This window comes from Mycena indigotica (assembly GCF_014461135.1).
Source record: "Mycena indigotica strain 171206Taipei chromosome Unknown Mind.scaff0009, whole genome shotgun sequence".
Classification (NCBI taxonomy): domain Eukaryota; kingdom Fungi; phylum Basidiomycota; class Agaricomycetes; order Agaricales; family Mycenaceae; genus Mycena; species Mycena indigotica.
In genome coordinates, this window is record NW_023503008.1 from 3,561,248 (window position 1) to 3,575,740 (window position 14,493).

Here is a 14,493-nt window from a genome sequence, read left to right on the forward strand (position 1 = left end):
TGACGCCTCGCGAAGTCACGGTCACGCCCACCTTTCCCTTCAACCATGTCGTTGCTCCCCTACAACAATCCCCACAACTATGAATCAGAAAAGCGTATGTCTACTCGGAATGAGAGGTCTTATATAGCCACTTACACCATCCAGTCATCATCAGAAATTTCTTCGAAACCTTCAAGGGGGAGGCGGAGAAGGACCTTGAGGCTGGGATGGCGGGGATTCGGATAGACGCGCCAGAAGACGCGCAAATGGACCCAGAGATGGATAAAAAGTACATGAGACAACTGGTGCGCCCCTAGATTCTTCTTGTGACGCGCCTCTGACGCGTCAAGCAGCAACGAATAGCCAACCGCGAACAAGAGAAGCTCGTCGTCGAACTGGAGGACATATGGCACTCCTCAGTATGTCTCAATCTTGGGAGAATCTGCATATGCTCATCATATCGACGCAGGACAATGACCAAGTAAAAACTCTTGTCCGGTCGATCTGCGACAATACTCGCCGCTATGTCATTCTTTTCAGCGAAGTCGTCGACGATCTTCTGCGTCTGAATCCTCCCACCAAAGACATCAGCGATAAAGACGAGGTCATTGACGTGATAATGCATCAACGACGTGAGCGGAATGCACAGTTGGACCAAGCAGGTTTCCCAGATCATATTCTTCGACGATTGTGAGTCTTGAGTTGCATTTTCTCCACTTGTTTCCCATAATTTCCAAAGTAATCTTTACTTCAAACCACTGCTCAACGACGTTGCTCTCGCCGTTCGCGAAGTTCATAGTGCCCATATTGGACATCTCATCACTGTTCGTGGGATCGTGACAAGAGTATCAGAGGTCAAACCATTACTACAAGTCAACGCCTACACTTGCGACGTTTGTGGGTCGGAAACATTCCAAGAGGTCACAAACAAGACTTTCGCGCCACTCTACGACTGTGGCAACACCGAGGAGTGCGAGAAGAATGGTGTGAAGGGCAGTTTGCATATGCAAACACGGGCATGTCGTTTCAGTCCGTTCCAAGAACTCAAAATCCAAGAGATGGTAAGAATATGTTCGCTATTGGTATTTCTCCCTGACCACCACTAGGCTGACCAAGTTCCTGTTGGCCACATCCCTCGTTCTATGACGGTCCACGTCAGCGGGAGCCTTACACGCCTTATGAACCCTGGCGATGAGGTTCATCTTGGTGGTATCTTCCTCCCCGTTCCCTACACCGGTTTCCAAGCCATTCGTGCTGGGCTTCTCACGGACACGTACCTTGACGTACATGACGTTCACCAACAAAAGAAACAATATCGCGACATGGAGACGACACCAGAGCTCGAAGCGAAGATGGAGCAGCTCCACGCAGAGGACGGCTTATACAACAAGCTGGCCGAAAGCATCGCTCCTGAAATCTATGGCCACTCAGACGTCAAGAAGGCGCTTCTGCTCTTACTGGTTGGAGGGGTTACGAAAGTTACTAGTGACGGGATGAAGATTCGTGGCGACATCAATATTTGTCTTATGGGTGATCCTGGTGTGGCGAAGTCCCAACTTTTGAAGTACATCTCCAAAATTGCCCCTCGGGGAGTGTACACGACCGGTAAAGGCTCCTCTGGTGTTGGCTTAACCGCGGCCGTTATGCGTGATCCTGTTACAGACGAAATGGTCCTCGGTGCGTTGTTTCACTTTTCGTTGACTTCTAACTAACCAATCATTGAAGAGGGTGGTGCACTTGTGCTTGCGGACAATGGAATTTGCTGCATCGACGAATTCGACAAAATGGACGACTCCGATCGTACTGCCATCCATGAAGTGATGGAGCAACAAACCATCTCTATCTCTAAAGCCGGTATCTCGACCACCCTCAATGCCCGCACCTCGATTCTTGCAGCAGCGAATCCTCTGTACGGTCGGTATAACCCTAAAGTCTCGCCTGTCGAGAACATCAATCTTCCCGCGGCATTGTTGTCGCGTTTCGACCTTCTCTTCCTGATTCTCGATAAACCATCCCGCGACGACGATGAACGTCTCGCTCAGCATGTCACATACGTCCACATGCACAACCGTCATCCAGACCTTGAGGAGGAGGTTGTGGATCCTACTCTCATGAGGTTAGCATTTGGTTGCTTATGAAAAAACTAACTAAGCACATCACCCTGTAGGCACTACATCGCCAAAGCACGCGAAGTACGACCGGTGGTTCCTCCAGCGGTGTCCCAATACGTCGTCGACTCGTATGTCCAACTTCGCAAAGCGGGGAAGGCGGCAGAAGAATCGAACAAATCACACTCGTATACCTCTGCTCGAACGCTTATTGGTGTACTGCGACTTGCACAGGCTCTCGCCCGACTACGCTGGGTTGAGACGGTGGAGATGGCGGATGTAGATGAGGCACTGCGGTTGATGCGGTGCAGTAAACAGAGTCTGGATGATGATGAAGACGAGATGGCGACGGGACCAGACAAGAGCATCGTCAGTCAGATATTCCGACTGATCAAGCAAATGGCGGGTGCTGGCGCTCCGAGGCGGAAGGCGAAGAGACAGCGGAGAATGGGGAAAGGCCCCGACCGGGAGCGTGACATGGCTGTCGATTCCGATTCGGACTCGGACGAGTATTCAGGCCAGCAGGAGGTCTCGATGGTAGACGTAAGAGCACGGGTAACTGCGGCTGGCTTTACTGAGGCGCAGTTGAACGAGACCATAATCAAGGTTTGTTTTTCGATTCCAAGTACCTGAAAGGACACTAAAGCACGTCTACAGTACGAAGACTTGAATGTCATTGTTCGCGTTGCCAATGGTGCTAAAATACGTTTCGTCGATGCCGATTCATAGTAGAGAGGGGGATGCTTACTGTCGATTTAACGTCGTTGTCCTGCTTTGTCTGTTGTTGTACTCTAAATCCCCTGTCCTTGTCATCTTATCATCAATGCACTGCAGGCTAAGAGCAAGGCGAAATCAATCGATTTCTAACAGCGGAGGATCACATCAAAACAGCTTTTTCTAAGTGAGCTTAGGATTGAGCAGTCCTCAAGCAGCCCTACTATGGACTGCTCCATTTCTCTGTCCAGTCTAGTGAACACATGGATAAGACACACTAAGCAATACAGAATGCGCAATATAAGTACAAATCATGGCCTCTCATCGTCGTCCCTATAGGTGGGAGAAGTCGCTCGCGGTGGGTACTCATGCTCTTCGTCATCATCTAAGAACCCAGAATGGAACCCTACGGACTGTTGATAAGGCCCGCTATTCAGCCCCGTTCGTTCATCGGCTTCGTCGTCTGAATCATCTACGGCAACAACGGGCCGAGTTCGGTCGGAGACCATTGACATCGGGGCATCAGCCGGGGTTGATCCGTCCAATGGAAGTGAGATGTATTGCTCCTGGGACTCGTCGATGGTATGGCGATAGCAGTAACGCCACATGAGTACTCCAGAGGTGAAGCTGAGCACGAAGAGGGCGAATATGCTCAGCGCAAGCCTGGTTTTGAGTGATTCGATTATGCGAGCAAGCTGCGAGGAAGCGGCCTCGTCGCTAGAGCTGGGTGATGGAGCACTGGGGATAGTCTGTAGTTTGGTAGTGTCTTCGAGGACATCTGCATCCACAGCGGGTGAATGGGAAGGCGTCGGTGTGAGCGTGGATTTGATGGAGGTAGTTTCGGAATGGGTAAGATAAATGGAGGGTTTGATGAAGGATTTGGTGGCTGAGGGTTTGCTTGGGCGAACCGGCACAGGCTCGTTATGTGGTGGTAGGAGCGGCTCAAGATCAACGAGCTCGTAGAGCACTGCTTTTTTCTCGTCGATGGTGGACCCCCAGAACACCATGTCCCAACCGAGAAACGTGCCATTGTGTTCAGGGTTGGCCAAGTCAGAAACAGTTATCATCCACTGTCCCACTGGATCCTCGCCCCTGAAAACGGATTTTTAGTGAGCAAAGCGGCATAAAGAATAGACTCACCAATGTTTTACGCTCATGAATGTCCAGCCAGGGAAGCCTGTAGTTGCTCTATCTCCGTGTCTTGGTTCTGCCAAAACACTAGTGACACCGTTCGGACTTCTCAATTCAACCCGCACGTCGCCTCTCCGCGTATGGTCAATCCAAACACGCACGGTGATATGCTCGAGCTTCTCTAGATTGGCATCCTGGACCATATCCCACTTGATGTCCATGACACTCGTTACACCGCCCACACCGATAACCTCGCCGCCAGAGTAGTTTCCCATCGGGTTCATCATCCCTTGTTCAATTTGGATCGTTTTTTGTGTGCATCCGTGTTTGCGGTTTGACGAGTTTCCATTTTTGCGCCGCTTGCACAAATGCTGTGGCATCCAACGCGCCATATCCAAAATTTGAACTGTAGTTCCGCCCAGCAGCGGTGAGCTGCCATTCTTCACCGTCACCTATTTGGCGTGCGTTTTCAACACAAAGATGCTGGATGTCGCGCCATGTCAAATCTGGTCTGTAGCCCAAGTTGAGCGCTAATAACTTGCCATTTCAATTGACATACCGAGCTTCCAGCGCAAGCGCAAAAACGCCGACTGCGTTAGGAGCGGCAGCCGATGTGCCCCCATGTGTGTCAGTACATTTATTTGTACCTTTGTCAGTAGTTACCTTCAAGACGTCATCAGCAATAGGGTAGGGAGTTGCACAATATCACCCACAATCCGTTTGCCATTTCCGGAGCTATAAGCTGCAATAAGATTTGCTGTGCATGCTTCAGAGTAGTATGGTCGTTCGCCCTTGTGGTCCACAGCAGCCACGGTCACCGAGTAAATTGAGTTAGTGTAGCCATCGAAGTTGCATTGGTCGCCACTTGCAGCACCGTTCCCAGCAGCAAACACAAATACGGAGCCTTTTCCTCCGCGGCCCTTGTTGATACCATTAAGCACGGCCTATAAGAAGTTAGTAAAGAGGGTCGTGTGAGTTGTAGACATTACCTTGTTGATGAGGTACCCAGGACCGTCCATCACCATTCCATTGTCTGGAGGACCCCAGCTGCAGGAATACAAAGAAACATTGTGGTAGCCGAAGTTGAGCGCAGCCGCTTCATCGGCGTCTGAAATGGGGCCTGACAAAATGCGCACTCCTGCGACCTTGGAGTCGTATGCGATTCCAATACCACATGCTGTGTTTTTGCCCGCTCCCACTTGGCCAGCACAACGGGTTCCATGGGTGTCGTCTCCAAGTTTTGGTGTGGGCAAATCTTCGTGGTCGTTGTAGTCATGGCTGAACTCAGCCACAAAGTTGGCTTTGAGATCGACCGAGGTGTAGTCCAGGCCGTCGTCAATGAACGACGAGATGATACCCTTCCCAGTAAAGCCCATTTCCCAGACAGGAACGACATTCATGGAATGGATGGGCTCCTCGTCGTTGATGATATGCCATTGGTCTGGGAAAAGAGGGTCATGGATACCAAATCGCTCTGCGACTGCCCGGGCGCCGTCTGAATCATCAGACTGTCGTCTTTCGAGTATTGGGGCCCGTTTGGTGCGCTGGCGGAGTGACTGGCGGGATAGATATTTGATTCCGGTCTCCGCTGAACGGGCTCGCAAAGTTTCGTGTCGCTTAAGCACTCCATCTCCTTCTTCTCTCCCCTCCAAACCCTTCCGTGTCCGTACCAGCCAATGGTCTGCAAGTTCCCCGACCCTTTCGACGACCTCAACGCCAAGGGAGCTCGCTACTTCGGTGAGAGAAGCATATTCAGGATCGTGTTCAACCACATAATAGTTGTGTGTGTTGTAGTTGTGCCTCGACGAGGCTGAAACGAGAGAAAAGACAGCGCAAATAGCACTGAAAGCGAACGGTGTCCGCATGAAAGTAGAAAGAGTGGATGGGAAGTTGACACGACAACGCTAACGGCTCGAGCCGGTCCGGAGACGGAAATACCTGAAAGCTGTGCTCATGACGCGTCAACGTGACTTCGCAATTCTCTAAACCTGCAACCATGAGCTGTTCGCATCTTTCCACTCTCGCTTCTCTCCAGGCTCCTCGACTGTCACAGTCCGTGCATCGTGAGGAGTGCACACAGTGCTTTGACAATCAGGTGCCTCATAGTGGCCTTGTCTATGCTCTGAATACTGAGTCAAAGTTTATCTAGGACGATCCGCTAGGTGTCGATGTATGCTTGAGCTGCTTCAATGGTGGCTGCTCTGGAGACAGGCACCATATACGTACTCATCTTCAAAAATCGGGCCATCGCTTTACCCTCAATGTCAAACGCAAACTCAAGCCGTCGACAAAAAGGGTCAGTAGTTCGCAACTGGGCCACTGAAGTGTGAGCTGATGGTTCATAGGTCGAAGATGAAGAGCCACCTGCGAAGATATCCAAGCTGGCGATCCCAGAGGAAAAGGAGGAGGACAAGTACGATCATTCGACAGTTGTGAAATGTTGGACGTGCGATGTCGAGAAGGGGCGCGAGATTCCAGAAGCTTTCAACGACGCTAAGGTGCGTCCTTCCACTCTTTCATCGTGCTATTGAGATTAAGGCACAAGCCCATAGGTCAAATCCCTAGCTGATGAAGTGATGCGCTCGCTCTCATCCGCGCGTCAATCTGAAGTCAAAGCATGGGAGGAGGAATTCGAGGCTTGCGAACACACCCTCATGCTGCAGCAAGTCAGCGCCGGCGCGATTCCTGCTTCTGGCCTTGCCCACTGCACCGCATGTGAGCTGACAAACAATCTCTGGCTTTGTTTAACATGTGGGTCCCTTGGATGTGGTCGGCCATTGTACGGTGTTGCGAATGCTGGCAACGGGCATGGGGTTCGACATTACGAAGAGACCGGTCATCCTGTCAGCGTCAAACTTGGGACAATCACACCTGAAGGAGGAGCAGACATCTTCTGTTACAAGTGTGATGACGCCAAACTCGATCCAGACCTTCCTCTCCATCTCTCTACCTTCGGAATCAATATTTCAACAGCTCAAAAGACGGAGAAGAGCATGACGGAGATGGTATGCACAGTTTCCTTATTTTTCGGTGTTTGACCTCGGCTAGCAAATCGAACACAACCTCAAATACGACTTTTCATTAACATCGGAAGATGGAAAGGCACTAGAGCCCGTATTCGGAGCTGGCTTGACCGGCTTGTCCAACTTGGGCAACAGGTATGTTGGTTGATTCCAAAATATCAATGTGGTCTGAAACATTGGAAAGTTGTTATATGGCGTCGGTGCTCCAGACCTTGTTTTCCCTCCCCGGTTTCAAGACCCGCTACTTCTCAGCCACCTCGACGACGGATCATGCTTCTCAGTGTCCCGAGCAACTTCCTGCAGACTGTGTCGAATGCCAAATGCGAAAAGTTGCCGACGGGTTACTCAGCGGACGCTACTCTCACCCTGGGCACGGTGCTTCCACCAGTGCAAATGATCCTGTTTTCCAAGAAGGCTTGCGACCGGCTGGTTTCAAGGCTCTCATTGGTAAAGGACACTCAGAGTTTTCGACGATGAAGCAGCAAGATTCAGAGGAGTTCCTTGGTCATTTGCTAACGGTTTTACGACGAGATGCACACAAGTACAAGGATCGAGCTGCTGGTCAGTATCGACTTTGAACCCTTAACAACTCTTGATCGATTTATCAGGTGATATGACCACGGTGTTCACCTACGGATTAGAACAACGTTTGGAATGCAATGTCTGCAGTAAAGTGAGCTATCGCGTAGATTCGACGGACGTCTTGAGCGTTCCCGTGACCGCGATAGAGCAAGGAAAAGACGCAGATGGGAAGATAATCTACTCGCCAATCACACTCGAGTCTTGTGTGGACACCGTTCTGACACCCGAACTGTTGGAATACAGCTGTCCGTCTTGTAACAAGAGCGTGCATGCTTCAAAGTTGGTGTTCAGCTTGCCGATAATTGTATGTTCTCATCAAGCTTCAGACAAGCCAAGTTTGCGACCTTCCCAGAGGTGCTCGTAGTCCACGCGAAGAAATTTCAGCTTGTCAACTGGGTACCCACCAAACTTGGTACTGCTTTGGGTTCATCACACTTCGGGCGCTGATCGCATCACAGATATTCCGTTGATTTTGCCGGAAGGAGATGCGTTGGTATTTGGTACTCAGCATCTTGGCACCGGCTTGCAGGCAGGCGAAGTAGAGCTTCCGAGCGTTGGTATGTAGTTCGCACTTTTAGTGGATACCTGACTCATTTTTGAATAGCTGCCGCTGCCGCCGTGCCTGAATTCAATGTTGCTGCGATGGCACAACTTGAAGGAATGGGTTTCTCGACATTGCGTAGCCAAAAGGCATTGCTAGCAACAGGAAACTCCGATGCGGAAGCGGCGATGGAGTGGTTGTTTGTCCATCTAGAGGATCCAGGTTTGGCTCCTTTGCTAGTTCTGTTAGACTGATCAAATCAATGATTAGACATCGACGCGCCGGTACAACACTCTGCTGGAGGCGGGGCTGGACCAGAGCCATCGCCCGAGCAAATTTCAATGCTGACGGATATGGGTTTCAACGCAGCACAAGCAAAGAAGGCATTACGAGAGACGGTTTGTTCTGTTTTTGGCTTGCGTTATCCGAGTACTGAAGATCCACTTAGTCTGGCAACACCGAGCGTGCTGTCGAGTGGCTCTTCAACCACCCAGATGACATGGACTTGGACGATGGACCAGCCGCAACGTCATCTGTCCCAGCCGAGCCTGCCGTTGTTCCCGGATCAAAATCAGTCCCAGTACAATACCGGCTCAAGGCCTTCATCTCACACAAAGGACCGTCCGTCCACTCTGGCCATTATGTTGCACATATTCAGACGCCAGAAGGATGGGTGTTGTTCAACGATGAGAAGGTCGTCAAGGCTGATGCGGAAAGTGTGAAGGAGTTGAAGAAGTTGGCATATTTGTACGTTTTCGAGAGGGTATAGACGAGCCAGAAGTTTCAACAAATAAAAAAATGTACACGTAGACTACCTGAGAATTGGTTTTGATTCAAGCTGCGTCTCGAGAAGGCATCGAATAGATTGCAGGGCCTTTGCGTGAGGCATGGCGGCGACCTTCAAGGATGTGAGTAAGGATGCAGAATGAAGCCAAAACTGGCCTTTGATCCACAGTCGGGCAGAGGTCGGTGCTTGCATATCCTTTTCAGTCAACGATGAGCAGATCTCCTCGAATCTAGCGAGAGCGGCCGCAGCATTTGGTTGGTCAGGGTTCTCCTTATCTATCATTGCATTGAGAAAACCATCGATTTCGGGGACGAAGCCTTCGACACAAAGACACTTGTGGTGGCTTAGCATTCTGCGAACGAAAGAAACAAGGCAAAACGCACTCGTAGTTGCATCTCCAACAAAAGAGCCATATCGGAGACGTCTTCCTTACGACGCTTCTCCGCCTCTTCTCCACTCTCGCCCACTCGTGCTGTCTCGAAATCGATCAGCGCATATCGGCGCTCTGGCCCACGGAAGCCGGCCAGTCGCACTGTACGGCCAGCAACCATGATACCTCGAGGTATTACGATGTCACACATAAGATTGCTGCTCCAGATGTCGCCATGGGTAATGCCATGTCTATGAAAGAACGCTAGGGCCTAGATTGTCAAAAAGAAAATGAGAGGATTGTAGACATTGAACCTCACCTGTAATGCTCCTCGGCCATAGTGAACGAAATCAGCAACTGTCGCGTAGTCTGGAGTTGTTGCGTCGCCCCATCTGGCCAACATGAATCACTTCGGCAGAACGAATTCAAGTTCGCCCACCGTTCCATCACAATAAAGACTGCATCCCCGAGCCACACATAGTCGACGACTGGAACGGAGAAATTGAAGCCGTCTTGAAGGACTGCAGCAGAATTTAGATGCACCAAGACATCCACCTCTCCTCCGCGTCGACAATGGGGGACGAATCTGTTTGCAATTGTAAGTAGGAAGCTGGAGTGGAACGAGACAAAACAGGCTTTATGATCACATCACGTCCCTCGTTGTCTTGCGCAGGCCAAATTCGTGGGGCCTGTGGTGTTGGTGAGCGAGTTGCGTCCTACAATCCAATGACTAACGCTGAAGTTCCAGATAGCATCTTCATCATCTCTCTCTAGCATTTCGACGAATCGTCGGCTCAGGGGGGCAGGCTTGCGACTACGTCGAAGGCTTGGAATGAAGAAGTTAATCGGCTCAGCGACCTTGTAGAGATGGTAGCCCTTGAAGGACAGAAATGGCGCCGCATATCTTGTCCAAAATTTGACCCAGCGGGCTCGGTCTTGAGGAGGCTGCTGTGGGTAAGAACCATCGGCTGGAAGTTCGTCCCAATCCCAAAATTCCATATCTTGACCAGGGTAGTTCCATAGCCAGGCCCGCGTAGTCCAATACACTTCAGGAAGGGGAAACGGGTGGGAGAGCGCAAGTGTTGCAGCTCCAACTGTAAGCACACACACACAAACGAGTCGGATCTGATGGATGGTTGTTTCAAGCATGCCGAACCTTCAATTTGGCACGCCGCGGCCCCACACAACATCGTGTGAAATCAGTGTCTCGTTGAACCCACACATCGTTGTTCACAACGTTCACAGGTCTTCCCTCGAGAAAAGCAATATGGTGAGACCCACACACTCTCGCAGCATTGTGTGCTCATTTGGCAATAGTTCCCTCCTGAGACACGGGTTGCTCTACGATCAGAGCTCACTCTCACAAACCCTCAAAATTTCGACGAAACAATTACCTTGTTGCAAGGGACCAAAGGTTCCATCGTCACGGTCCATGGTCAAAGTGGGGGTCGACCAAGCAAAGTTAGTATTGTGTAAATCTCCCCTTTTGAGATATAACTGGCACTGGTATAGGATCGTCAGGACGGAGCAGTCCAGTACTCTGTTAAGTTTGACGACTACCCAGTCAAGTTCACGATCCATCATGCTGAGCTCATTGCATTGTGATGGATATGGATGTTTGTAACCAACTACTAACAGTTGGTTTGTTTCTTGTTCAAGCTGTTTGGAAGAACTCAGAAGAAGTATTGTTTATTGTATCAGAATTCAACTTCACCTTGTATGATGGTACTTGTAATGCCCCCAAAAAGGAAATTATTTGTAAAAAAAAATCAATTGGTCATAATATAATAGGAAGTACATAATAACACTATGATAATATCACAATATAGAAGGATAATATTCATCAAAAAATAAACCTATATCATATATTCAGATAAAATAATCATCTTGAATTGTTTAGTAATAATGATACTAGAGTATAATAGCTTGGTTAATCATTGCTGATAGATAGCAACCAGAACAGAGTTGTTGAATTTAGTAATTTCATGAAGACAATAATCATTGGATATTATTGCCAATCTATTATCATATATTATTATGTAACTTATAATATAATATCATCAGATATTATTGTATTTTAATTACCTTAGATATTATTTTAAGTATGACACTTAATAAGAGATCCAAATTATTCAAATCACTTCCTAATAAGGAAAATTTGACAGTAGAGATACCTTAAGATCTCAGAAAATTAGGGTAGAGTACAGGTCAGGGTCAACCCACAGGGCTTCAGGGTAGGGTCTGTCAGGGTCAGGGTACACCAATTTCTGAACCCAGCCAAACCTGGACCCTGTCAGGGTCAACCCAGAGGGTCTAAAAAGCTATTGTGATTTAACAAATTCCTATCTAAACATGATTTTTGTAGGTTTTAAGAGACAAAAAAAAGTCACATGTCACTCAAGTCACTCATGTGACATGTGACATATGAGTGCACCATATTAAATTTACTTAAAATCTTGATGAATAGACTACATATGCTATATCTGAGCCAATATCATATAGTAAAATGTATACAGTTGAGTTCCTCATATGGAATCACCCCATGTGGAATATCCTCAATATGGAATGAGTTTTGGCCTTCCACAGCCTTGGGAGAAGTAAATATTCCACAATTTGTGTTCTGGAATATGGAATGGCCTGATTGTGCAATTATTGCCGAACCTAAGGTTTGGCTCTATAGAATCATGTTGAAACCAGCCCCCCCATATCGGGAATGGCTGTGCATTTCTATAACCCTTTTGGGATGAGCCACGTCATATCACGTGGTGCTGGCCACGGTCTTCCCTGGCTTATTATGTAAGGTTCGGCACCTGCCGCTTGCGGCCTTATCCCTCCTCATTCCATCTAAATTTGGGTGGAGAAGCAGTTAAAGCACCAAAATTATGACCATAAATACAAATGTATGACATCTTCTAGCCATCTTTAATCCCACCAATTATTATCTATACTACATTAAGTAAAGAACACTCTTTAGAAAGGTGATTATGCTTGAACCAAAGGCTAGAGAGACTCAGAGAAACATTCCATCATACTTTACTGTGTACACAGATCATGTTTATATGCTGGGCATGCTAAAACTAACAGAAAAAGAAAATATAAAATAAAAATACAATAAATAAATATAAGACATAAAATCAAGATAAATTTCATATGGAATATCCGCAATATGGAATAGGGGTAGGGTTTCCACCAATATTATTCCAAATGAGGAACTCGACTGTATTATGTTGAAATTATTGTATCTAATACATCTTCTGCTTCCATGTCTACAACCCGTGGGTCAACCCGGACCCGGTCAGACCCGTACCCGGAAGGGTCAGGGTTAGTCAGGGTCAGGGTCAGGGTCAGCTCTCTGAGACCCACCCGGACCCATGCTCAACCCTACAGAAAATACACCTTTTAGATGTTAATTCAAGCATAATAATCTGACATCGAGAAGAAAAAAATTATGAAGTCATTGTGACAAATCACATGTGAACTAATTGAAATATTACTATATTGTCAATGGTTAAGTGTACATTGATGCCATCAGGGACTTGGGCTTTATAATGATTTGATATAAGAAAGTTGGCCAAGTGTATAGTACCCCATAGATACCTGCAGCTAGGTTACTATACAATGCTGCTTATAGGCTGCTAATCATCTATCTATAGTTGGGCCATAGACAAGCCATTGACAGCCTATCAGGGCCTATCCAGACTATAAGTTGTTATAGGTATTTTACCTATTCTACAACATAAAGCTTGGAGATTGTTTCCAACCATATTGTTTTTAAGTATTTACAATCAACGAAAGTAACAGAACAAAGCAAATGAACCATAGCTTGTTCATTGAGTTATATCTAGCACTGCAGCCTCTGCAGCACATAGCTGGCCTCTGATGTCTAACTTAAATATGAGGACTCAGAGCTCTTAAAGATTCCTATGTCAAGTGAATATCTTTAGGCATTTTATACTACAATCAGATAGAGTACTAAAATCCATATAAACTCTGGAAAATCCCTTTCCCTTTTTTCCCGCTTTTTTCCTTGGCCGGACACAAACATGGGCACCCTGCACAGATGTCTGGGTATCCAAGACTAAGCAGCAAGCAAAGAAGGCACTGCAAGAGACAGTTTGTTTCATGTCGATATTATCCAAGTACTTACAGGCCATTTAGTCAGATGACATGGAATGAACGATGGGTCAGCCGTAACGTCATTTGTTCCAGCCGACTAATTTTGAGCATATCGGGTCAAGGCCTTTATCGAACAAGGACGGCGGTGTTGCTTAACGATGACGAAGGTGACGCGGAAAATGTGAATGAGTTGAAGAAGTTGACGTCTTCGAACGTTTCCGGGAGGGTGAAGGCAGAAATTTCAACAAACAAAAAACCTACATGTAGACTATCTGGGAAATGGTTCTGATTCAAGCTGCGTCTCGAGGAGGTATCGAATAGATTGCAGGGCCTTCGCGCGAGCTATGGCGGCCGCCTTTGAAAATGTGAGTGAGAATGCAGAGTGAAGCTAAACTAGCCTTTGTTCCAGAAAAGAGCAGAGGTCTGTGTTTGCATATCCTTTTCTGTTAACGACGAGCAAATCTCCTCGAATCTAGCGAGAGCGGCCGCAGCATTTGGTTGGTCAGGGCTCTCCTTATCTATCATCGCATTGAGAAAACCATCGATTTCGGGGACGAAGCCTTCGACACAAAGACACTTGTGGTGGCTTAGCATTCTGCGAACGAAAGAAACAAGGCAAAACGCACTCGTAGTTGCATCTCCAACAAAAGAGCCATATCGGAGACGTCTTCTTTACGACGCTTCTCCGCCTCTTCTCCACTCGCGCCCACTCGTGCCGTCTCGAAATCAATCAGCGCATATCGGCGCTCTGGCCCACGAAAGCCAGCCAGTCGCACAGTACGGCCAGCAACCATGATACCTCGAGGTATTACGATGTCACACATAAGATTGCTGCTCCAGATGTCGCCATGGGTAATGTCATGTCTATGAAAGAACGCTAGGGCCTAGATTGTCAAAAAGAAAATGAGAGGATTGTAGACATTGAACCTCACCTGTAATGCTCCTCGGCCATAGTGAACGAAATCAGCAACTGTCGCGTAGTCTGGAGTTGTTGCGTCGCCCCATCTGGCCAACATGAATCACTTCGGCAGAACGAATTCAAGTTCGCCCACCGTTCCATCACAATAAAGACTGCATCCCCGAGCCACACATAGTCGACGACTGGAACGGAGAAATTGAAGCCGTCTTGAAGGACCGCAGCA

General features: G+C 48.0%; 5 protein-coding genes across 5 annotated transcripts; 3 read left to right on the forward strand and 2 right to left on the reverse strand.

Moving 5' to 3' along the window:
• Positions 1–27: 27 nt before the first annotated feature.
• Positions 28–2,816, forward strand: MIND_01089900 (DNA replication licensing factor MCM7; the record flags this gene model as incomplete). Its single annotated transcript, XM_037367469.1, has 9 exons — positions 28–94; positions 145–284; positions 333–398; positions 449–641; positions 682–1,040; positions 1,086–1,656; positions 1,705–2,095; positions 2,147–2,693; positions 2,745–2,816. Exons 1-9 carry the CDS (start codon positions 46–48, stop codon positions 2,814–2,816), a joined length of 2,388 nt encoding a protein of 795 aa, XP_037216863.1. The 5' UTR covers positions 28–45.
• A 296-nt stretch (positions 2,817–3,112) lies between these two features.
• Positions 3,113–4,207, reverse strand: MIND_01090000 (PHOMO B domain-containing protein; the record flags this gene model as incomplete). Its single annotated transcript, XM_037367470.1, has 2 exons — positions 3,113–3,893; positions 3,942–4,207. The coding sequence occupies 2 exons, from the start codon at positions 4,205–4,207 to the stop codon at positions 3,113–3,115; spliced, it is 1,047 nt and encodes a 348-aa protein (XP_037216864.1).
• A 19-nt stretch (positions 4,208–4,226) lies between these two features.
• Positions 4,227–5,797, reverse strand: MIND_01090100 (PHOMO B domain-containing protein; the record flags this gene model as incomplete). Its single annotated transcript, XM_037367471.1, has 4 exons — positions 4,227–4,443; positions 4,492–4,595; positions 4,646–4,876; positions 4,922–5,797. The coding sequence occupies 4 exons, from the start codon at positions 5,795–5,797 to the stop codon at positions 4,227–4,229; spliced, it is 1,428 nt and encodes a 475-aa protein (XP_037216865.1).
• Positions 5,798–5,913: 116 nt separating this feature from the next.
• MIND_01090200 (Ubiquitin carboxyl-terminal hydrolase) lies at positions 5,914–8,847 on the forward strand (the record flags this gene model as incomplete). The annotated part of the gene is made up of 12 exons (XM_037367472.1): positions 5,914–6,027; positions 6,082–6,228; positions 6,278–6,430; positions 6,485–6,937; positions 6,981–7,090; positions 7,140–7,516; positions 7,564–7,816; positions 7,864–7,949; positions 7,996–8,094; positions 8,142–8,300; positions 8,349–8,476; positions 8,527–8,847. The coding sequence occupies exons 1-12, from the start codon at positions 5,929–5,931 to the stop codon at positions 8,845–8,847; spliced, it is 2,385 nt and encodes a 794-aa protein (XP_037216866.1). The 5' UTR covers positions 5,914–5,928.
• Positions 8,848–10,382: 1,535 nt separating this feature from the next.
• MIND_01090300 (uncharacterized protein) lies at positions 10,383–10,840 on the forward strand (the record flags this gene model as incomplete). The annotated part of the gene is made up of 3 exons (XM_037367473.1): positions 10,383–10,505; positions 10,553–10,696; positions 10,748–10,840. The coding sequence occupies 3 exons, from the start codon at positions 10,383–10,385 to the stop codon at positions 10,838–10,840; spliced, it is 360 nt and encodes a 119-aa protein (XP_037216867.1).
• Between the last annotated feature and the right edge of the window lie 3,653 nt (positions 10,841–14,493).